The 23,742-nt window shown below is 39.1% G+C and overlaps 2 protein-coding genes and 1 long non-coding RNA gene across 5 annotated transcripts in view; 2 read left to right on the forward strand and 1 right to left on the reverse strand.

The window, feature by feature from the left end:
• The first annotated feature begins 25 nt into the window (after positions 1–25).
• LOC137201231 (uncharacterized) lies at positions 26–14,480 on the forward strand. Its single transcript, XR_010932146.1, has 2 exons — positions 26–253; positions 10,116–14,480. It is a non-coding gene; the product is annotated as an uncharacterized lncRNA (long non-coding RNA).
• Positions 6,547–14,480, forward strand: LOC137201230 (zinc finger protein 239-like). 3 transcript variants are annotated; one of them, XR_010932144.1, is made up of 3 exons: positions 6,547–6,860; positions 8,697–9,805; positions 14,029–14,480. XR_010932144.1 is itself a non-coding variant. In XM_067616179.1 (2 exons), exons 1-2 carry the CDS (start codon positions 6,668–6,670, stop codon positions 9,710–9,712), a joined length of 1,209 nt encoding a protein of 402 aa, XP_067472280.1. In that variant the 5' UTR covers positions 6,548–6,667; the 3' UTR covers positions 9,713–14,480. The 3 variants fall into 3 exon arrangements, 1 of the variants encoding a protein (XP_067472280.1); XR_010932145.1 differs by having other exon boundaries at positions 8,697–9,793; XM_067616179.1 differs by having other exon boundaries at positions 6,548–6,860; positions 8,697–14,480.
• Positions 14,481–15,996: 1,516 nt separating this feature from the next.
• Positions 15,997–23,742, reverse strand: part of doc2a (double C2-like domains, alpha) — a 57,043-nt gene continuing 49,297 nt past the window's right edge. The window contains exon 10 of the mRNA XM_067570506.1: positions 15,997–18,826. Coding sequence (XP_067426607.1) covers positions 18,690–18,826 — 137 coding nt within the window. The 3' untranslated portion in view covers positions 15,997–18,689. The remainder of the gene's footprint in view (positions 18,827–23,742) is intronic.

The following is a 23,742-nucleotide window of genomic DNA, read 5'->3' on the forward strand; positions in this document are numbered from 1 at the left end:
GTTTATTTTAACTATTACTGCAGTCGTTCCCTGACAGTATCTCATTGTGTGTATCCTGGAGGTCTAATAACACTGTGTTCACTGTCAGTGTGTAATGTGTTGGTTGTGGCTCGTAGTGATGAACCTACAGAGAATTATCAGTGACTCTGCAGCTCCTCTCGGCTTTATGGAGCTTTATAGTGAGTTTCAGCTCATTGTTCATCTGTCCGGCTGCAACTTTACTGTTCTGGTTCACTCTCAGCGCTCTCATAGCGTCGTTTCAGGCCACAGCAGGCAGCTGTTTTCAGAGAAAAAGCTCTAAAAAGCCGGTGTACACTACCTGCTCAGCACCAAACGGCGAACAGACAGAGTTAGCTGTAGACTAGCTGGTGAACATAGTGGAGCATTTAGCAGCTAAAGAGCCAGATATTTCCCTCAGGAGTTGGTAGAGAGTAAAAACAGAGCTAAAAGAGAGAGAATATTGGATTTACATTCACCAGGTGGACAGAAACACGACTCCACATGAATCGTCGTAACTGCTGGATGTGGAAATAAGCAACTGTTTGCTAACAAGTTCAACATATCAACTTAAAGGCTGATGATGTGTCAGTGTTGGTCACTTCTTGTTTCTCCTGAAAACTAAACGTCAGTTAATGCAGATTTAATCTCAACCATGTTAGATCACTGTAATGTACAGCAGCATGTTGCTGCCACCATGATGAACAATATTTGCTCAGTTCCTTGTTAGAATGAGAAAATGTTACATTATAATGAAATGGTTTTCTCATTATGATTATGATTATTTTCTCATTACATTAATAAAAACAACTCATTATGACGTGATGCTTATTCACATTAAAACAAGTACATTTTCTTGTTATAATGAGAATAATTACTGGTTATAAGGAGAAAGGTGTCCTAAAAACAGCAGTACTGCTGTGTGAATGTTTGAATTTAGGGCGATCACATATTGAATTAAACATAATTCTACTCTTTCTAAGGAACCAAGATGGAGTTATTATCAGCTATTGTTTCTGAAAGCCGATGGGAAGTGTTTGCCATAAATATGTTATGAGAAAACTTGATCTTTATAATGACAGACGTGTTTTATTATAATGAAAACCATTGTCTTGATATGACAAGAACGTTTTTCATATTAAAAATAAGATGTTTTCACATTATAACAAGAGAAATGTGAGGTACATTTTTCACTACAGGTGGCAGTAATGCTCTCTTTGCTGGATGACACAAACAAACAACAGGAAGGCTCCACGTAAACAGAAAAACCATCACAATAATCCAGTACTTCAATCAATTTATTGGCTCCCAGTGCAATGCAGTATCACCTTCCATATGCACATTATGTGCTTATAATATAAAAAGGTATAAACTTGTATGTACTGTAATTATCTAAGTTAAGTTACACAAAACCATGAAGAGTTATAATGAATTTTGACAAAATGTGTCCTACTTCTAAAAACAACAGCAGAGTTCTTGATTTCTAAAAACAACTGTGTGACAGTGATGCTCTTATGTTGGAGGAAAATGTTGAGATTTCCTGTATTGTCTTGGTGAATTGTGGGTAACTTGCTGCACCTTTTTTCACTGTCCCTGTCCTGCTGTGTTTGTGCTGACAGAGCACAATCCCAACAATGCACCAGTTAGCGTCTACAAGTCCACGTTCTTCAGTAGGATAATGCAGATATTTATACTGATTATTATTATTATTATTCACAGATACTGATAAAATTGTGTTACTACTAATGTTAATTGTATTTATAGATTCTGTTTTTTTAAACAATATGAACAGCTTCATCATATAGTTTATTCCAATATAACAGTCCTGTAATAAATACCATGTGTGAATCTTTTGCACACTTTTATTTTTGGATATTGGATATTTTTTCTATGTTGTCAAGGAGACACCCATAAAATAAACCCACTCAATCAAAATTTAATGACAAATGTGACTTTTGGTGTAAATTTGCCTCTTATTTCCACTGAGAAAATACAGATAATCTGATGTACTGAGAATAGTTTTGCTAGTAAAAAAGAGACACTTCTTAGTGGATCAGCTGTTTATATGCAGTATTAAACTTTGAAAGTTAATGATACAGAACATTTTTCAAGTACCTCATTATTACGTGCTCAACGTTCAACATGAAGCAACTCAAGATTAAATTGACTAATTTTCGTACTTTGGTGTGACGTTTTCTCCACACCGGAGAAATTAGTTTTGGTGGCAACTGGCTCACTAATTAACTTTAATAATCAGTTATTCAGGGTCTTGGGTGACTGTTAGTCATCGCCGCTACTATTAAAGGGTAAATCCATACACATTTACATTATTATTCACAGCTGGCTAGCAATAATGACTTTTTGAAAGAATTCAGAAATGAGAATTACTTGATCAATGAATTGTTTAAGTCTCTTTTTTAAAAGCAAAACTACAAAAAAATCTACTGTTTCCAGCTTTTCAAATGTGATTATTTGCTGGTTTTCTTCATCTTCTATGATAGTAAACTGAATATCTTTGAGTTTTAGACTCTAAATCGGACATTTGAAGACGTCAGGTTGGGCTTTAGAAGATTGTTTCAGTTTTCTGATATTTTCTAGACTAAATGCTTTTCAGAAATTCAAAAAAAACAAAAAAAAAAACAAGTACAGAGAACTCCATCCACGTGTGTTATATATATTTATTTTTATTGCTTATGTGTTATTGATTTCGATAAATACCACCTCTGTGAACGTTTTTTTCCCCCACTTTTATTGACATATTTCAACACAATATAAGAGGCAGTTATGTTTTGTATTGCTTTTCATTTTGAAAGTCTTCACTGGAAACATGCAGTATGATGTTGGACCACAGACTGTACTCGCTGCCCTCCAGTGGTCACAGGGAGCAACTGCAACACTACACTGTATGTTCTGATAACAGCAGTTAAAAGATCCCCTTCAGACATGTTTTAAGATACAGGTAAAATACTCTTTGAATAATAATTTGTGTCTGATATCATTTTTTCCACAAAAAAAAAAAAAAAAAAAAAAAAATTTACTCCTTCTCCCTCATTAAGTATTCCAGAATCTATGAATATGTAAGTGTATTTAAATTCTAAAGTTTTCCTGCTGGACACAAGATGTCTGCTCTCTGTCTCATCGTTCTCGAGTGATCACAGTTCGAGTGTTCAACTCCACATTGAGAATAACACAGATATTTATACAGATTAATATGATCAAATAAGATATTAAAATAAACTTTATCAAACCATGTGCGATGCATTTAAAGGTGATCATGTTGTTTATTAAAATAACTTGTTACAGTACAGTCAGTGATGTTACTGTTGTTTGTAATAATCGCACTAATAATTAATACATTTTAAACATATTTATGTATTAACAATAACATAATAATAATAATGACAGCAACAATAATAATAGTAGTAATAATAATAATAATTGAACATTCATATAGCACTTTTCGAGAGTCACAAGGCGATAAAAACAACATAAATTAGAAAAAGTAAAGACAATAAAATAAACAATTAAGCAGTGCTAAAAAGATCCAGAATAAATATAATCATAAAATATTAAAGTGCTGAAACAAGGCAATAAAAACAAATATTGTGTATGTCCACATATCCATAAAATCCTACATTTACATGTAGAAGTATATAGATAAATACACACACAGGTGTACACATATATATCTTCCTACACATACTACATGACACATACACACATTTATGCATGTGTACAAATACACAAAACATTTGAGCATTATAAGGATTATGCCATCCTAAAAAATAAAGTTTTTAAATGCTTTTTAAAAGTTGACACAGATGTTGATCAATAATCCAGATGTTGTGGTCCCTCTGGTCACTAAATCAGATCTGAGGACAGCATGAAGTGACTTATTAGACAATCTAAAGACTACGTTCAGGCTCATAGGATGTTAAGAAGCGCATTATATATTCTGAGGCTATTAAAAGTAATAACATCTTAAAATCAGTTCTAAAAGGTAAAAGGAAGCCAGTGTGATGATGCTAGGCCGCGTGTAATGTGGTTCCTTTTTGTTAATACACATTAAGCATCTGTCAGACATTAACAAACATGACAAGAATACCTTTATTCACACTCCTGAAGAATAATAACAACTGGTATAAATATCTGTATTTTTCCACTGAAGAATGAGGAATTTTAGACCAACTGGCGTGAACTTGTTTGATTTTTTGTTTCTTATGCTTGATATATTTTTTTCTTTTTACACTTTGTGTTATGATTCACTGCCTCACCTTTTATTCCTGTGTCTTTGTTTTTATTGTTTCATTTTTGTGTAAAGCTCTTTGTAATGCTGGTTTTGAGAATTGCTATACAAATAAACTTTATTGTTAATATCGGTTTCAATATTTTAACCTAAAAGGTTCATTGTTCCTCCTTTCATCTGGCTTGTGTTATATTATTTAACCTATTTTGGTTTAAGATAAGAAAAACATGTCAAATTTAACTAAATAAAATCACTGATGCAGTGATTTCGAGGAATCAAAATATCCAGACTTCACAATTCTTGGCTGACAATGAACAAATATGTCTAAAATGCTACATTTTGCTGATAATGTGTTTTAAGTACAAGCCAGATAGATATATAATATGTGCCTTTTTTGGGCAAAATTCATTTTTCGCATTTTTAGCAAGCAGGTAGCTCTGGGTCTGAAACTGAAGCCAAGGAGGGAGTGCCTTAAACCTGCATTCTCTCTATTGGCCAGCAGGGGGCGACTCACTAACTGCAAAAAGAAGTCTGATTGTATAGAAGTCTTTGAGAAAATGACTCTACTTCTCACTTGATTTATTACCTCAAAGTCCCAAAAACAGCGTTTTCCCCCACACGCGATCATGGAAAAAGGAGCGGCTGTAAAATGGTGGATACATTTTTTTGAGCATCACAAAAGGACTTGAAATGATTCGTTTCACTATCAGATAACATTTGAAAATTCTAGAAGAGCCGCATAATTAAATTGTTTTATTCCCATTCAAGTTAGTCAGAGGGATAAATTGGAAGTTAGCTGGCCTAGCCAGCGGAGGTATCTGGAGTCCAGAGTGCATGCTCTATGGGTGCATTGAGGCCATAGAGCATGCACACCAGCAGAAGTCTCTTTATGTTTTCATGCTGGTAATTTCTTTAAGGTGGGAAGTGGCTTTGCTGGCTTCATGTGCCACTGAGCAACTCTCTTAGGAATGAACAGAGCCTCCAACACTGTATACAGTTCTCTTAAGACATCCGTGTATTACCTCAGTGAACACTTTCCTAATGAGTTTATGGTCTCAATCACTAGTTTCAAGTCTTCTTCGATACAGCATGATGTTCATTTTGTAAATTACGGTCCCATTTAGAGTAAAACAGAAGATAAAGCAGCAGCAGATTCACAGAGTATAGACTCACTATTTCAGTGTGTTCAGTTCATTAAAGTTAATTGTAACATTTTGGTCGCCTAAAAAAAGTCTTGTTCAACGTTTGGTTGAACTAAAAGACCCTCTAAGGAGTCGGCTGTTCAGTTTTTCCGGTAAGTGCGTTTTGTTTTAGCCTGTTAGCTAGCCAAGATTGGTATGCCAATTAACATAACAGTTAACATGAATTACGAATGCACCTTGCTAACCAAGCTAGCAGCTAGCGTTTGGGTCACCTCCACCCTCTCATCCAAATATGGTCACTTCTGGTTCCAAAAAACCAAGATGGCGACAGTCAAAATGCCAAACTTGCACCTTCAAAATGGTAGGCTAATTCTTTTCTTCCTAGGATGGTGAAGTCATGACCTGCCCTACTCTGCCTCTGATTAGCTAGTACTCGTTGGCTTCCTTGGTTGGGTTACTCAGGTTTAGGCGTGAGGAGCATAGACTAAAAATATGGACGTTGTTACCGTGACGTCACCCGTTGGTTTCTGAAGAGCGGTTTTGAAGCTCAAAGTGAGCCGCTCCGGTTGTCGCCATCTTGGCAGTGCGTGACGCTGCCTAACTCCCAGCCAATCAAAAATGGGCAAAGAGGCGGCCCGAATGGCTGAAACAAGCCACCTAGCGTCTGGCGGACCTGTCAGTCAAAGCAGCCATGTCCTTCATTATGCATAACTTTACAGCTTAATAAAATTTAAACGGGTGAATTATAAAAAAATTCACCCCGTACAGTTGTCATGGAAGGGGAAATTAGCTACAGAGACCTAAATCGTTTTTTGTACCAGGCTGTAAACATGTTTATTTCTGCTGTAAAGTTGGGCATTTTAACATGGGGGTCTATGGGGATTTACTCGCTTTTAGAGCCTCAAGTGGCCATTCAAGGAACTGCAGATTTTGGCACTTCCGCATTGGCTTCATTTTACAGCCCCAGTGGTTGCCGCTTGGTGACGAGTGAGACTGGTTAGGGTAAGGGTAAGAATATCAAAGTAAGCCAATCAGAGACAGAGCAGGGCGGGTCATAGGGAAAAAAAATATCGCAAATGGTAGTTCACAAACCAGTAGTTTGACGTGACGGTGGCTACGTCCATTATTTTTTTTACAGTCGATGTTTGTTTGTTTTTTTAGATTTTTTTAAACGACACTTTTATGTTGAAGCACAAAAGAGAAGAAAGGTTTCCGGTTTCGTTTGTTGTTGTCTTGTTCTGTTTCCGGTGTGGATGCAGCCGCAGCTGTTTATGGTTCCAAAATGACCAAACTGCAGCTGCTGAACGCCTACCTGACGGAGCGGCTGACGGCGGTGGTGAAGGAGATCTTAGACGTGGTGGAGGACACGGTGACCGAGTACCGGGAGGAGACCGCCAGAACCAAGCGGGAGAACGAGAGCCTGCGGAGGCAGCTGCGGGACATCCTGCTGCTGGAGGCCGAGACTGAGTGGCTGAGTAAGGGCCGAGCTAGCTGGTTAGCACCGAGGCGAGCCCGGAGAAAACGATGCTCCAAACTGCGCTGAAAATCTGTCCAGTTAAATCGTTTAGAGGAATTTAACGTTAAATCACGCTGTAATACGTATTTAAAAGGTTTTCTGTGTAGTTAAAGAGTAAGGTTTAAATTCGGCACCGTGAGAGAAACCCAGTCGGTCGAAATTTTATGACATATGAGTCTTTTGGTGTCAGTTTGCCTGTCACTTCCTCTTTTCCTCCACCAAAGAAGCGCCGACATAAATAATCATCTCATGTACTGTGAATAGATTTCGCTATTGAAAGACTGAGATGCTTCTTTGTGGATCAGCTGTCGATATATGCCCTGTTAATCTCTGAAAGTTATTGATACAGAAAATTTACCAAGTACCCAGTTTTTATATGATCTATGTTTAACATGAAACAACACGACATTAAATTAACAGATTTTCGCATGGAGTCTGGTATGACGTTTTCTCCTCTTAGAAGCAATAGTTCTGGTGGTAAAGGTGATGGGATGAGAAAAGGTGAAATTCGGTACAGGGGAGTTCAAGGTGGGCGGTGTCACGTGTCCACGGTGGGCGTGGCCTGTAGTACATTACGTTCAGTGTCAACGAGCAATAAAACACTTGAAAGTCAACATGTGAAAGTCGAAAATCAACCCTAAAATTTATTGCTTTTGTTCATAAAGTCAACTGTCTGTCATTGGGAAAAAGAAACACAATGACTGTGTTGTATACATCAGTGTGTTAATCATTATCCGTTAGGGCTTCATGTCAGCGATGAATGGTTTAACTACCCTCCATAAATGTTTTAATTCAACGCTTTGCTGCTATGCATAGTTCTTTAGTAAATTGCTGCACTACTGTACACGACTAAAAAAAACTACAAGAGCCATAATTCATGTAGGTCAACAGTGCCCGTCTGTGGGCAACATCAAAAGAATGTTTCACCGTCTCAATCAGTATTTAATGTTTTATTAGCCTATAACTAATCAAAACTCTGGTTTAGTCTAATTTTCAGGACAAACAGGACAGGATTCGAGATTCGGGACAACTGCTCGTAATACGGGACTGTCCCAATCATTCGAAACATCTGGTCACCTTATTTTGGGGCAACTGGTTAACTAACTAACTGAAATAATCTTTTATTCAGAGTCTTGAGTGACAGTCCGTCGTCTCTGTTTACATTAAAGGGTAAATCTATACACATTTATGTTATTCATAGCTGTTCAGTCATAACTACTTTGTGAATGAATAGAAAGATTAGCTCTTCAGGAACTCCATCCATTTCTACCTGAAAGTAGACCACTGAGGCGGTTTAGCTACTTTTAGTTTGCTGGTTCAAAGCATGTTGGTCTAAATTTAAAGGTACTTTAAAGGTAATGTAATGGGTAACATTTAGAGATGAAATAATTAGACACTTAGACAGTTAGTTGATCAACAGAAAATTAATTGGCAACTATTTTGTTAATCAATCAATTATTTAGGTTTGGTTTTTTTTTTGCAAAAATGTGAAACAAAAATCACATTTTCTAACTTCTGAAATGTGAATATTTGCTGATCTTCATCATCTTTGCAGCAGTAAACTGAATATTTTGAGTTTGAGACCATAAATCATCACATTGGGCTTTAGAAGATTGTGAGGAGTGTTTTTGACATTTTGTAGTCTAAATGATCTTTTCATCAGACTAATTGACAATGAAAATAAGTGTCAGTTGCTTTCACCTCTTAAACTTACTCCAAGAAAGTGTCAAATGACTGCTAGTGTGTTTTTTTCTGTTCTTGTGTTGACTTGTAGTATTGTTCTCTGTTGTTCCAGGATCCACTAGGTCCGGTCTTGGTTTCGCAGCTCCTGAGCAGCAGCCCAGTGATCCGGAGCTGAGGTCCTGCTCAGACGAGCCAGACTCCACCTTGAACCAGACCAGACAGCCTCCAGCCAGTCAGACACATGAGCAGGTGCTGTCGGTCCAGTTACTGTCGGTCCAGAGTGAGACTTCTCTGCCAGGCGACAAGAAGCCAGCTGAGTCCTGGGAGTCGGTGCTGAAGCCTGACCTGCAGCCAGAGGCGTTCAGGAAAGCTTCCCCTCTTCCTTCTCTCTCCACCCTGAACACGTCCTCTGCTGCGGTCCCTAAAATCCACGTTGAGGTTCCAGCGCTCAGAGAGGAGCCGCGGGCCCCGGCTCCTGCTCGCATCAAAACTGAACCTGAGGAATACAAAGTGACTGAACCTGAAGATCACACAGAGTCTCTGACAGCGAACGCACACACCCGCGTTTCCCTGGAGGAGTCGAGTTTCAGAGCAGAAGCAGACAGAGCGGTGGTGCTGCGTGTTGACCGACATGATCACAACAAGAAGAGCTCTCAGGAGACGTCTGATGACGGCGCAGTCGCCGGTTACGTCCCCGAGCTTGTTCATCGCTGTCCCCGCTGTGGCGAAGCGTTCGGCCAGGCCAGCAGTCTCCGCCTCCACCTGGAGCAGAAGCGAAAGACCTACGCCTGCGACTGGTGCTGCAAGTCCTTCGCACAGTCGGCTGACCTGCGGCGCCATCTGCGCACGCACACAGGCGAGCGGCCGCACCGCTGCACCTTCTGCTCCAAGAGCTTCAGCCAGAGAGGAAACCTGCGGCGACACCTGCGCATCCACACAGGCGAGCGGCCGTACAGCTGCCCGTACTGCTGCCGCACCTTCAGCGACGGAGACACCATGAAGAAGCACAAACGCACGCACTCAGGAGAGAAGCCGTACCGCTGCGTCCAGTGCTCCAAAACATTCACCAGCGCCAGCGGCCTGCAGATCCACCTAAAGAAAGACATGTGCTTTGTGGCTAATGCGTGATTGGACGGGTCAGAAGAGAGAGAGAGGCTGCAGCGAGGTCGAGTCTGCACAGAGAAGAAACATGTGTTTTAATGAACAGATGTGAGTGTTCAGGTGAGGCTGCACCCTTGCAAGCCAGCAGGTAACAAACATGTTTTTCTTAAATCTGAAGGTCTTTACACACCAAATCGTTGCGTCTGATCAGGTTCAAATCATCCAGCTTTTTAAGAGTTGGAAGAATTAGTCAGCTTATTTACTTAAAGTGGCTATTTATCTATTTTAATAAACCTAATGTCTGAGCTGTCAGTGTTAAGTGTTGGTTGTGTCTTGTAGTGATGAATGCAGCTTTATAGTGAGTTTCAGCTCATTGTTTATCTGTCCGGCTGCAACTTTACTGTTCTGGTTCACTCTCAGCGTCTCATAGCGCCGTTTTGGGCCGCAGCAGGCAGCTGTTTACAGAGAAAAAGCTGTAAAAAGCCGCTGTACACTACCTGCTCAGTTAGTTGTAGACAAGCTGGTCAACATAGTGAAGCATTTAGCAGCTAAAGAGTCAGATATTTCCCTCAGGAGTTGGTAGAGAGTAAAAACAGAGCTAAAAGAGAGTGAATATTAGACTTACATTCACCAGGTGGACAGAAACACGACTCCACATGAATGATAATGTTGCTCCGTGACTGCTGGATGTTTTCAGTTATCAAAATTGAACTCATTAAAAAAACCTGTAACGTCTTAAGATCTAGGATTTGAACCTGTAAAGATGCAATCATTTGGCCCGTAAAGATGCAAAGAAAACTCAGCAGTGTTTAGGAGGTCATTGATTAACGAGGAGTCCATTTACATCTTTGCTGACTTCCTCTCTCTCCTCCCGCTGAGCGTCTATAGAGCACTTTGTGTTTTTCTGAGGGGGACATGATGAAGTTTTGGTTTCAAGGCAGCTACACAGCCTTCATATTTATTTATCTATTTATTTTTCTGTCTTGATTTTTGATTGTAAGCAAATATTGCCAGAAAGAGTCTCCTGCAGAGGATTGATCACAGGGTCTTCACCCAAAAAAGAGACAAAAGATGGCTTCAGATTGTTCATTTTATTCAGTTTTGGACTGAAAGTGGAGTCTACATTTCTCTGCTCTCGCTGGAAGAGGGTTTATTTTCAAATTTGGACCAGAAATGTGAAGTTTGGAGTAGCTGGCATCAACACATCTACTGTAAACCAGAATCCAGACCAACCCAGACAGTGATGAATTCAAATTATGAGCTTATACTTTAAAGTCCAACTGAAATTAGATTGTTTATCTTTTACAGCAACATATCCGCTCTGTGAATCACTTGTCCTGTGTTCTCCTTTAAGAAAAAAAAGAAACCAAAAGTGAGAAAGTTGTATTTTTAATTCCCCTAGATTCACATTATTTTGATTAAATACCGTTTCATCATCTGCTTACGCATCCGCAAAGTTTCGCCATGTGTCGAGAAAGTTTTCTCCTTAAAACAAGAAAAGCAACACGTTGTAATATTGTGAAAAGCAGCCATTTTTGGGTTAAGCTGCATTGATTGCAATCAACAGAAGGAAGCAGCTCAGTCAGATAACAGTAAAGCTGTGAGCAGCATTGAGCAGGTTTCAGGCTTCACAAAGGTGAGTCACTTTGTCACTGCTAGTTTAATTCTGTTTAAGGAAGTGAGACCAATCACACACTTGTTTCACCATCACAAAGCCTGCAGCATTTCAATTTTGATCTTGCTCATTTATAATAAAAATGTGTATCTCAGTCCCCCAACGCTGTATACCGAATCCAAAAAGTTCTATTTATATTACTGTTTTTCATTTTAAGCAAATTGGTAAAAAATCCATCATGGTGGACTTTTATGGTCCGAGAGGCTTTTCTGTAGAGCAGATTGAGCCGCACTTGTGTGTCAAATTTCAAGTCAAACAGACTTACAGTGTGAGGGGCGTGGCCTTTCCAAAACTGAATTTTTGGCACAGACTGTATAAAAATGTGGACGTTGTTACCGTGACGTCACTCGTTGGTTTCTGAAGAGCGGTTTTGAAGCTCAAAGTGAGCCGCTACGGCCGTCTCCATCTTGGCAGTGCGTGACGCTGCCGAACTCCCAGCCAATCAAAAATGGGCAAAGAGGCGGGGCCGAATGGCTGAAACAAGCCACCTAGCGGCTGGTGGACCTGTCACTCAAAGCAGCCATGTCCTTCATTATGCATAACTTTACGGCTTAACAAAACTTAAACGGGTGAGTTATAAAAAAAATTCACCCCCCGTACAGTTGTCATGAAAGAGGAAATTAACTACAGAGATCTAAACCGTTGTTTGTACCAGACTGTAAACATGTTTATTTCTGCTGTAAAGTTGGGCATTTTAACATGGGGGTCTATGGGGATTGACTCGCTTTTGGAGCCTCGATTGGCCATTCAAGGAACTGCAGTGTTTGGCACTTCCACATTGGCTTCATTTTACAGCCCCTGAGGTTGCTGCTTGATTTTTGGGGCTTTAAGTACAGCGCCACCATCTGGCTGATCGGCTTCATACTTCTTGGGAAGCACATACACATCATTTCCAGTTATTGGGCCAAGTTTCATGGTTTTCGCTCATTCCAGCTCACAGCAATTTGAGCAAATGCAGCAGAAAAATAATAATAATAATAAACTGGCATAAACATAGAAGGGTTCTAACACCTTCAGGGTTTGAACCCTAATTATATAAGTTATACAGCACATTGTTGCTCTTCGTGTGCTCAAGACCTCATGAAGAAGCAACTGGACCTCTTGTCATGACAAATGACAGACAGGTAGAAACAGGGTTTTAAAGAGGAGCCTTCATCATAGTCTTCCAGGGGAGATAATGACAGCGTCACTATGTTTCACTCGCTGTTGATGGAAAAACTGCTAAAATAACTGCTTTCCACTTTCTGATCGTTACGTGCTGATGCATATGTGTGTTACCATGGTTACATATCTGCGTCTCATATACTGATCAACTCCATGTCAGTTCATGTCCAGAATGTGGATTAATAGTGCTTTAGATTGATGAGATGAAATATCTGTCATTAAAAATCCTGGTTGGCCTGTTTGTCACAGTAAAGGTACCTACTATTATGAGAACAACATTATCATTATAACAAATTTTGATTGATGAGGAAATACTTTTTATGGAGATAATAAGGCAATATTTTTTCTGTTTTCTGTAATCTGTTTACATAGCTGGAGTCCTTATTCTGATACAGCAAATCAAAATCTTGCATAAAGTCATAACGTGGCGTTCTATCGTTGGCAGAGCAGACGGTCACACTGAGCCTGATAGCATCCTGCTACACAACACAAGAGCCACAGACTCTGAACAACAACCCACATTAGCTTTCCTGATGAAGTTTCCTTCTTATCTAACTTACAGACATGAACACACATCTCGTCCTGCAGCTTAGCTTGTTGAACGAGCCACCAAACAACACACACACACAGGCTAACATAAGTTAGCAGGCTAGATAGCTAACTAGCTGCTCAGCTCAGACCCATTAGATGCTCGTTCAGCCTGCCTGCTGCTGTCAATCAAACACAGACACCAACACCCCCCCCCCCATTCCCCCCAGGTGAGACAATAAGTAGCATTTCAGAGACTTTTCTTCATTCTAATGATACAAAACTATCATCAATACATTTAAAAACATTATTGTTGACTACAAAGAGGGATGATTAAACGTGATTTCAGTCAGACTTAAAGGTTAAGGATAAATCGTGATTACGGTTCATAAAAACAGCAAAATTACAGGTTTGTGACTCCTGTAAGGAACGTGCTACATGCCAGTTCATCACCTCAACCTCCTCACCCTAATTCTCACCGAACATCGACTCTGAACGTACATCGTGAGCTGCAGAATCATCCAATATTGACGTACTTTAATTCCCCAGGGATGATTACAACGAGTTTACAATAATAAACAGAGAAAAGCAGCAAATCCTGACATTTTGAGAAGCAGGAAACGATGTTTGGCATTTTTACTGCATTCTAATAATACAAAACTATTAACAATACATTAAAAAAAAACATGCTGACATTATTTTTTACTGCCGAGGGGTCATTAAATGTAATTTCAGTTGGACTTTAATATTGTTTTAAATGCCAGTGGGTTGACAGGTTTTGAATGAGCCCAAAAGTTGATTTTTGAAAGATGTAAATGTTTCAAGAAAAAGAATAAACCCTCCACAGATAAAGTCACGTAAAGCAGCTGAACACTTCCTGCTCAGGCGACAGGTGTTTTGTTTGTCTGGTTATTGATTGACCACAGAAGTATAGCTTGTTCTGACTCCGCTCTGTTTCTGTGGTCTGGTTTCACAGATGTAATTGCAGTCATGACTTAACAAGCATCACATCAGTAAATGGACTGTTGCGCTGCACATTTACTGTTCTCAATGATACTGAAAATGAACTAATGAGAAGAGACATCCTGCTTTGTGACAGACCGGTTTCTGCAATACTAAAAATAGAATATATTATTTATTTTCTTTTTTTTCTATCCGTGTTAGAAGAGGTTTGTCTGATCTCACTCCAGGAAGACATCTGATTGTAAATCATGATCTGCAGATTTATCTGCCGTGATTCACAGGAAGCAAGAATAAATATTTTGTCAGCTGTGAAGCGTTCAAGCAGACAAACAGTAACAGGAGTGACTGTGTGAATGTGAGTAGATCGTCTCTGCAGCCTTATTTTCTCTGTGTGATTATCAGTATTTTGTATCGATGTGAAACATCTTTGTTTTTTAGGCAAAATAAATGTTCAGTGAAACTGTCCTTTGCTTCTAAAAATGTTGATTGACTCACTTAAACTGCAAACTCTTTACTTCAGTATAAAATGGAACAAACAGCACACGTCTCTGGTCAGTGATTTGCTTTTTTAGGTGACTTTCATTTCAAGTTTATTTGCAATGTTTTATTTTTATTAACTGATTCATAATTCTACAAGTCTACAAATTTCTTTGATCCACAGCAAACTTTTTTGACAAATCTGTTTTTTTTTTTTTTAAATCATAAAAAGTCTAACACTTCATAATGTTTGGAGGCTCAGAGCTGTGATCCTTTTCTGTGTTCGATGTCTCACCTCGACGCCTTCTGTCCTGGAAATCACCTTTTTAAATTTTATTGATTTTTTTCTTTATTGAAGATATGAGAAAATAAAAACTGGTGGACGGACAAAACCAGGCTAAATAACTAATTTCTACAGTTTGTTTTAGCTTATATAATCTCTGATTTCACCTGATTGGCACCTGAGTGGGTGTGCACAGACTGTGTGATTGACAGCTTGCTCACCCAAAATCTAGTGTTGCAGTACAACTTATCACAGCTCTAACATGACAGACGCAGGTTTGTTTAAGAAGTAAACTATTAGTACATTCCTATTATTATTTGTATATTTACAAAAATATATATGCAGAAAAAATATAGGCATTATTAACTTTATATTATTTATATGATTTTTTATTAAACCTCTGTATTGTTAAAAACACAGTATGCTGTATGATATAGCTAATACTACTATACCTAATAGTATAATATGTTTGTGCACAAAGAGCACTGGGCTTCACTGCCCTAATTATTAATCTATGTTTAAAAAATAGATAAGAAATGTTCTTATCTGCGAAAAAACAGGTTTTTCAGCCCCGAATAGTGTCTGCAGGGTTTCTTTAACCTGCAGTAATAAGGCAGCCTGTATGTAGCCTTAGAGGCAAAACCCAGGGCACCACAACAAACTCCAGCACCAAGCTGAATATGTTTGTCTTAAAAACATGTAAGTTTACATTTATTGATTTTGTATGAGTCAGTCTACTTGCTGCTTCAGGAGGCGTTCACTGACCTTAAAAGTCTGTGATGACGGATGCTGTGAACTTTTCATCTGTACAGTCAGCGCTGCAAGTTGACCCGTGTGTTGCATCCAAATAGCCAATATGTTTGATGCATTATGGGAAACAGGGAAAAAATGAAGGGTTTACATGAGTTAATGGAGACAGAAAACAGGACAAGGATTGACAAAATTGAAATTTAACAAATATCACAACAAGCAGCAAACTTTATTGTGACTTTATTATTTACATATTCTGCTTCTGGATTTTTTAATGAGGGAGAAGGAGGAAATATAGTTCTAAGGATTTAAGTGAACTTTTTTTATTTATGGAAAAAACTGACTTTTGTATGAAAATCTTTCTGCTGATCTGACAAATGCAAACATGCTAACAGCAACATATCAGCCTGTTTGGGAACTGATATGAAGACAGGAAAAAATAAAACCATCAGGAGAGCAAGACCTCATAAAAGCTCATCAAATAATGTCAACTGGACCATTTTTAGCTGATATTTGTTTACTTTATGTCAGATAGTCTACATTAAAAGGCATATGAATCAGCTGTTAGCAGCTCCTGTTTACACTGGATCACTTTGATACTGAAGAAAAAACTTATAAATGCGATGATTGATGAGGTTTATTGGTAATGGACATCAGTTGCAGTTCTGTTTTAAAGCTTCAGGGGGCAGCATGAAGCCACTTAGGAGTATCACTGCACAAGAACAAACTCAGTTTTCTGTCTGTGTTGCATTCCAAATTTATTGTTGCATCGTACATAAAACACCTGATAGAAATGTAAGAACACCTGTAAAGCACAAGATCAGTGTAAACAACAGTTCAACAATATCGTATAGAAAGCCACATTCATACATACAGTCGTGCATAAAAGAGGAACAAGAACACTGTAAACAGAACACGAGCTGTACCTGAATGCCTCATCATGTCTCACTTCACTTTGAATTAGAAAACAGGCAGGGGAAGTACAGAGATATAAAGAAGTATATCAACATATTGCATCATGCAACAACGAGGAAGAACCACTTGTATTGATATATCATCATCATCATCATCATCATCATCATGGCAACAACAGGATGCAGTTTGTTTTTTCACAGTCTTATTGAGAAGTGCAGTAGAAATGTGATCCATGCGTGATGTCAGAGTAATGATGTGACAGAAAATCAGATTTTATCTGAAAGAAGAGACCTGTACAATTTTTAAATGGAAGCTGATGACGGTTTGTATTTTCTCTAAGTGTTCAGTATCATTTTATGTCCCCGAATATGAGAAATTATATTCTCAATGTGGAACAGAATTTCAGTCAGTGGACACTAAACCTCTTCACTGAAACATGCTCACTGTTAGCACCTTTGAAGACCAAATGTTCAAATAGGTCCAACCCTGGAACATATTCTCCCCGTAAAATGCTTATTTTACAAAGAAAAAGTTAAACAATTGCAGGAATAACCAAAACAAGATCTTATCTCTGCAGCATATCCGGACTGTTTGAGATGTAAAGTATCTAATATATAACAAAAAACAAATGTCTATGAGGGGTGGAACTATTTTTATCAACTGTAACCACATCTTTACCAACCTTTAACAAACTGTAGCTGTGCAGATATTCAAGAAAGTGAGAATTTAAAAGGTTGAGGGAATCTGCTCTTTAATGGAAGTAAGAAAGCAAGCCTGGTCCTAGCTATAACATAGCTATAGCTATAACAAGCCAATTTCACTATGTGCCAGAACAAGCTACTGTAAACATGTCTATCGAATGCACTGGCGCCCTTTGTTGCGTCTGTCCAGAGCATTAATACAGTTTTTTTTTTTGGGGGGGTGGGGGTTATGATTTAGGGTGCCCAAGGTCACAGCGCAGTGACCCAATAAAACAGCACTATTCTGCAACGTCATTTAGTTCCAGATATAATTTCCTGTTTATGATGTAGAAGAGGCTACAGTGTGTGCGCTACGCTAGGCCATATAAACAGCTTGCACAACACAAGTAAACAAGCATTGAACTTTCTTGTTGTAGAGTTTGCACAATATGTAGCGTTAATGACATCAATGTCAGCGTAGCCTCCTTTACAACTCCTCACATCAAAAGAAGGCTCAGGGCTGAGCGCCCTGTGTGAAAGTTAACCAGATGTGTATTTGATAAATCAGTCAGTCAGTTAGTCTTCATCACTGAAGCCTCATCTCTTCTAAATTAATTCTATTCCTCTGTTGTTGTCCAAAGACACAAAAACACGTCAGTGAGTCACACCGCTGCACTGGGCGACATGTTCCTTCATCGTGATGAGTTTGGTCACGTTAGTTTGTTTAGAAACGGCTCCAAAAGTCTCTGAAGAGTAGTTCTGTGTAAGGCAGGCACCACTAAGCACGGAAACGCGGTTCTGTTTACAGCTTCACTAGCTTGTTGTGCTACATATCACAAACTCTTGACTTTGTTCTACATTGTACATTTCTCAAAGTAAACCACATGTTCAGTGGCATCTGCAGAACTACTCTCCAGGGACTGAAAACGTGAATGTAGTTATTGGTCTTTGGAGCCGTTTCCAAACAAAATAACGTGGCCAAATTCTTCATAATGAAGGAACATGTCGCCCAGTGCAGCGGTGTGACTCATTGCCATGTTTTTTATGTTGTACAGTTGGTATTTTGGCTCTCTGGGGCACATAAAAACAGGCCAGCGAATGGTGTTATGATGTTTCACTTTCCTTTCTGTCTGAAAACACCTTCAGAGATTCATTTAGCAAATGCACATCTGGTTAATTACTTCACTTGCGAGAGCAGCACACACCCGCTTCCCTGAATTTGCAATTTCACATGCAATTTAATTTTAGCGGTACTATAAATCCAGTGAAATCTACAGTTTTGGTTTCTGTTTAATTCCTGTGAGTTCCTCCTCTCATAAACCTGTTAACAGTATGATGTTGATGCTGAGTGCAGGTGTGACAGTGTTGAAGCTTCTTCTCTTCTGATCAGAAATGAAGGCACTCTGCTCTGGCTGTCATTGTTATTATTATACACTTTTCCTCTCACTTCCTGCTGATTCCTGCGGTGAAGTTACTCGAGTCCGACCCACAGAGTGAGCGGAGGACCTCTGTGAACCATGTGATCCCTGACAGCGACTGTCTGCATGCGTGGAGGCGGCTGCTTGGCTTTTAGTCGTGACTGAGGGTCCGTGGCAGCTCGTTGGTCAGGATGTGCCACCGCTCCACCCTGCGGCCCTTATTCTTCAGACAGTCCATCCAGTGACGGAGGGCGTCGCCCTGTGAGTGACAGCTCAGAGAAACGCCACCTAAACACCGACAGGAAGCAGGATGTGCTGCAGTTAGTTTGAGTCATTCTGTGGATTGACTTTTAATCATGAGGCCTGTAATTATTGCCTTTATTTTAATAGTTTTCAACAGAAGTGCATTGGATTCACAAAAGAAACTTGTGGTTGTATGCCTCCACCAACCAGTCAGGTCTGAGTTTACATCCATGTCTGTCCAGACTCATATAATAATTTGTAGTGAAGACTTTGAGGGAATTTAATGAAAGGTATTAAGTGTATTTTCCTTGTATGTGTTCACACGCTCGGCCAGTAAAGCTGATTTTGATAGAACACAAAGTTGTAGCCATGATAGTAGATGATGCTTCAGATATGGATGTTGGTGCAAAGAAAATACAAATTCTAAACCGTGGACGCTTCACACACATCTTCAACCAAGCAGCACAGAAGATCTAAACAATCACCACAGTTTCAAGATTTCACCAAGATTAGTGTCACCAATTCATCATTTTATCCTATTAGTCATTTATGTAAAACTTATAATTAGCGTATGTATTCTTGAGATATGACCAAAAATGTGTTTTGTGAGGTCACAGTGACCTTGACCTTTGACCACCAAATTCTAATCAATTCAAGTTCATCCTTGAGTCCAAGTGCACGTTTGTGCCAAATTTGAAGAAATTCCCTCAAGGTGTTCCTGAGATATCGCGTTCACGAGAATGAGACAGACGGATGGATAACTCGGCCACGGCTCTCGCTGGTGCAGAAGCACAAAAAATGTGGAAGCCTTATCTTATAATTATGACTCAAATATCTCATAATTACAAGAAAACAGTGTTAGGAAATTTAGCTGCGATAAATATTTTTATCAAACTTCATGCATGCTTTATTTTGATAGTAATTAGTCCGACATAATTCCTTTTGGCAACGATGTGCAGGAAATGACTGCTACTATCAGCCTTGTGTATATAATGGCAACGTTGATATCTCACAGTGTCTAAAGTCAAAGAGGAAATAAAAGCAAATGAAATTCCTCGTTTCAAATGCATCATGCCTCTCTCTTAAAGGAAAACTTTTATATTTTTCAGCCTGGACCCTTTTTCTCCATCTTTTTGTGTCTAAGTGACTAATGGGGACAACAATTTTTGAAACTGGTCCAGTATTGAGTGAGAATGCTTCAGCCAGCAATAATGTAATCCGACGGGGCAATATCGCCTCGTCAATGTATGTTCCCTAGAAGTGTTTGTTTTTGCCACTGATAGGCTGAGATTGTTATTATAAGTGTCTGATGACATTATGGAAAGCACCATACAGAGAAATAAAACATTTTTCTTCATTTTTCACTTGATCCGGTCTGTTTGTGTCTCACCAAGTATAACTCAAGGAGAAGTCTCGTTCTGAAATCTTGCGAGAGTTGAGTTGAATATTTAGCTGTTTTCCACAACTCAATTCTTGTGAGATTTCGGAACAAGACTTCTCCTTGAGCGATATTTGGTGAGACGCATTAACAAACAGACCAGATCAAGCATCAAAAAGCAAAATTTACTCAAAAGCAAATATCAGCAGTCAGATGTCTGCTCATAGGGAACAACTAGGAAAGAGACGCCAGGTTTTTGAGCGTGTAGTGGATGTAGTTAAAGTTCTTGGGAAGAGGGGGCTGAGCTACAGGCAGGTGGTGAAAACACCATAGACCATAACATTTTTTTGGAGGTCATCCTTTTATTAGGAAAGTATGTTGTCTGCTTAAAAGAGCATCTTGACAATTGCGTAAAGAAGAGCAAGAAAGTACATCAATCCAGTGGAACAAGAGGTAGAGGGTCTCCCATCACCCTGCTCTCCAAAGCTACTGTGAACTCTGTAATAGATAGCGTTGGCCATCTAATTCAAGAGAGTATTTCCAGTGATGTCCAGAAAGATCAGTGTTCAGTAATCTTCAGGTATGTTACAGAGGCTGTAGTGAAGTGCCAATACTTTGTGGACTTGCTCTTGGAAGTCTAAGAGTGTCTGAAACTGGACAAGGCCATGTGTATAGGGAATGCAACAGATGGGGCATCCAATTAGCGGGGCCAGTACAAAGGTTTTTCAGCACTGGTAACCTCTCAGCCTCCCACTCATGTGCATGTGTGGTGCTATGCTCATGTCCTTAATCTTGTGTTGGCTGACACTACTCAAACTGTCATCACAAGTGGAACGCTGATATAGCTGTGATCATCAGGGAGTCTTATCAGAGGGTCAATCTGTGGGAGAAAAGAACCCAAGATAAAAGCCACAGACGCCTCTCTCCAGTTGGACAGGCACGCTGGGGCCAAGCATGATGCTCTCAAAAAAAGTGTTTGGACATTTTGGTAAACCAGAGGATGGCCTTTTTATCGATGCGGTGCTCAAACTGGTCGCCATAGAACAGCAGGCAAAAGAAAAGCCAACTATACGTGTTAAACGCACAATATGTAATTTCAGCCACTAGGCGTCTCAATCAAAACAATAACAAAAGACGGAATGTGATGACGGTGTGAAGTAGCAAGGGATCATGGGAGTTGTTGTCTTCATTGTTAAATAACCAGCTTCACCAGGATAGGATTACTCCAGTGTTCATCATTTGGAATATTTTTACCTGCAGAGGTCTCTTCCTCTCCAGAACAAACAGACCCGGAGATTACAGGTAAAAACACTGAATAAAGCTGTTTCACCTAAAAAATCAATATTTCTCCTGATGTTTGGTGACCACCGGACTTCCTGGAGGGGCTGTTAGCCGAGCTGCTGCTAACGTTTGTCCAGTTTATTTCTCTGATAACTTAAGATCCAGACGTCCAATGACTAAAATCCTTCTTCCGGCTAAAAGATATAGTTAAAAACCACCTAAATTTATCATGAAAATGTGGCTTAAAACTGAATAAAAGTCAATTTATAACAGTTTGTGTGGAACAACCACAACGCCGATGTATTATCTTGTATGTGTGTAAGTTACTCTTTGGTAGACGCCATTGTAGCTGACAAACACAGCGCCGCCGTATGCATCTTGTGCGTGTTTACTCTTTGGTAGAGGAGGTATGACGCCATTGACATGCGACCAAATGAAACGGTCCGTTACTTTGATGAAATTACAGATTTCTCTGAGTTTGAAAATTGTTGGAAACATTTGGGATAATGTAAGTACACAACTCAACAACATATATAACATAGGTCTAGTTGTTTTTAGACATTTTAATGTGGAATAATTACATATTATAGCTTTAAAGCACAAGGCTTTAAAGAGGGCCTGAGAGTGTTAACGGCACAGATATTCCTGAGTGTGTTTGAACAAACCACTCCACTGTCCAAGTACCTCCAAGTAAAAGGGATGGATATCCTCTCTGCCCATTGAATGGTGATTGCCACACAAGAGAGCCTCAAAATTGCCAGCGATTTCACAACTGTGAAGGCAGCTGCAGATGCATTTGTCAAATGGACAAATGAAACTTTGAGGAGAGGGAGGAACAGACGTTGAAATGGAGGCTGCACTGTCCAAGAAAAGAACAAAGAAGAAAAAAAGCAGGCTCAAGATGAGGCGCTACAGTAAGCGATGCTGAGAGAGCATATGAGGTAAATGTACACAACACAATTCTGGACACAGCTATTGAGGCCATCCACAGAAGATTTATGACACATGGTGCTCTCTTTGCTGATTTGGCATAGCTGCACACCAGGAACTTTCATCAGATCAGAACCACTTCTGTTCCCACTAATGCACTCCTAGACCTCAGTAAATATCTGATCAGATTTGACAGCTGACAGCTGACAGGTGACAGTCAGAACTGAAAAGTTTAGCTGGACAGTGGGACAGACTTAAAGCATCACATGGATGAATACAAGACCAGAACGGTGGAAGATGGATCTGCAGAAAAGGAAGAAGAGGCTATTATATTATATTATATACATTTGCATTTAGTTTTGTCTTTAAACATGTTCAAAATAAAATTGGGACTGAAATTGTGAATAAAAGCTTTAATTTGTGGCCGCCCTGTTAGAGTATAAACCAGTGGCCCACACTGACCTCCTATAATAGCATGAGTCTTATGTTTTACCCGTAAGACTTGTGTTTTAATGCTGTTATTCAAGAAAACATCAGATTTCCACATAGCCAGAGAAATAAAAAGTGTGCGTCCTGGTTTAGTTCAGTTATAACATCAAGCGCAGCACAAAGCTTCTCTCCTGATTGGCTGCTGAAGGATTTCATCATCCCTCTCACATTTATGTTTTTAGTAATTTTGAGACAAGACTGTTTGTAAAACTTTACAGCCTGCCGCGCTGTTATCCTGCATTACTAAACTTTTTAACTTTTTTTCAACAACCTAAACTTTTTTTAAAAAGGCGTTCTCAAGTGGAAAAAATGTGAGTTGCCTCAGGGGCTCTTCTCTTGTTTTGTCTGTCTTATTCCCTTTTTAGCTTCTTTTTATTTCCAAATTTAACACTTTTTAATTGTTTTTATATGTCTTTTACTTGTGTTGCTTTTATAAATTAGTTCTATCGATGCATTCAAGGCCAAATTAAAAAATCAACTAAAGATGAATCAGCTGTGTGACCACTGAGTCTAGTTTACATTATTGATTTTTAATTGACATTGTAGGTGTATGTGATGTGCTGTTGTGTGTGGCTTTGTATTTTGTATGGTGTGTTCTTTGTGGGGGTTTTTTTTTTTTTTTTTGCTTGTTTGTTTTGTTTTTGTTTTTTGTTTTTGTTTTTTTTGCTTTGTACTGTTTGTTGTTGTGCTGTTGTTGTTGTTTTGATTATAATGGACTACGGATGCAAATTAGCTTCAAGCTAACTCCGGTGCAGTGCATCATTTCTGCTTAATACTGCAAACTGTCCTGTTCAATAAATCAAATCAAATCAAATATTCTGTTTTAATGCCTTATATGCTCTATGTAAAGCACTTTGAATTGCCTTGTTGTTGAAATGTGCTA

This window comes from Thunnus thynnus, chromosome 17 (assembly GCF_963924715.1).
Source record: "Thunnus thynnus chromosome 17, fThuThy2.1, whole genome shotgun sequence".
Lineage (NCBI taxonomy): Eukaryota > Metazoa > Chordata > Actinopteri > Scombriformes > Scombridae > Thunnus > Thunnus thynnus.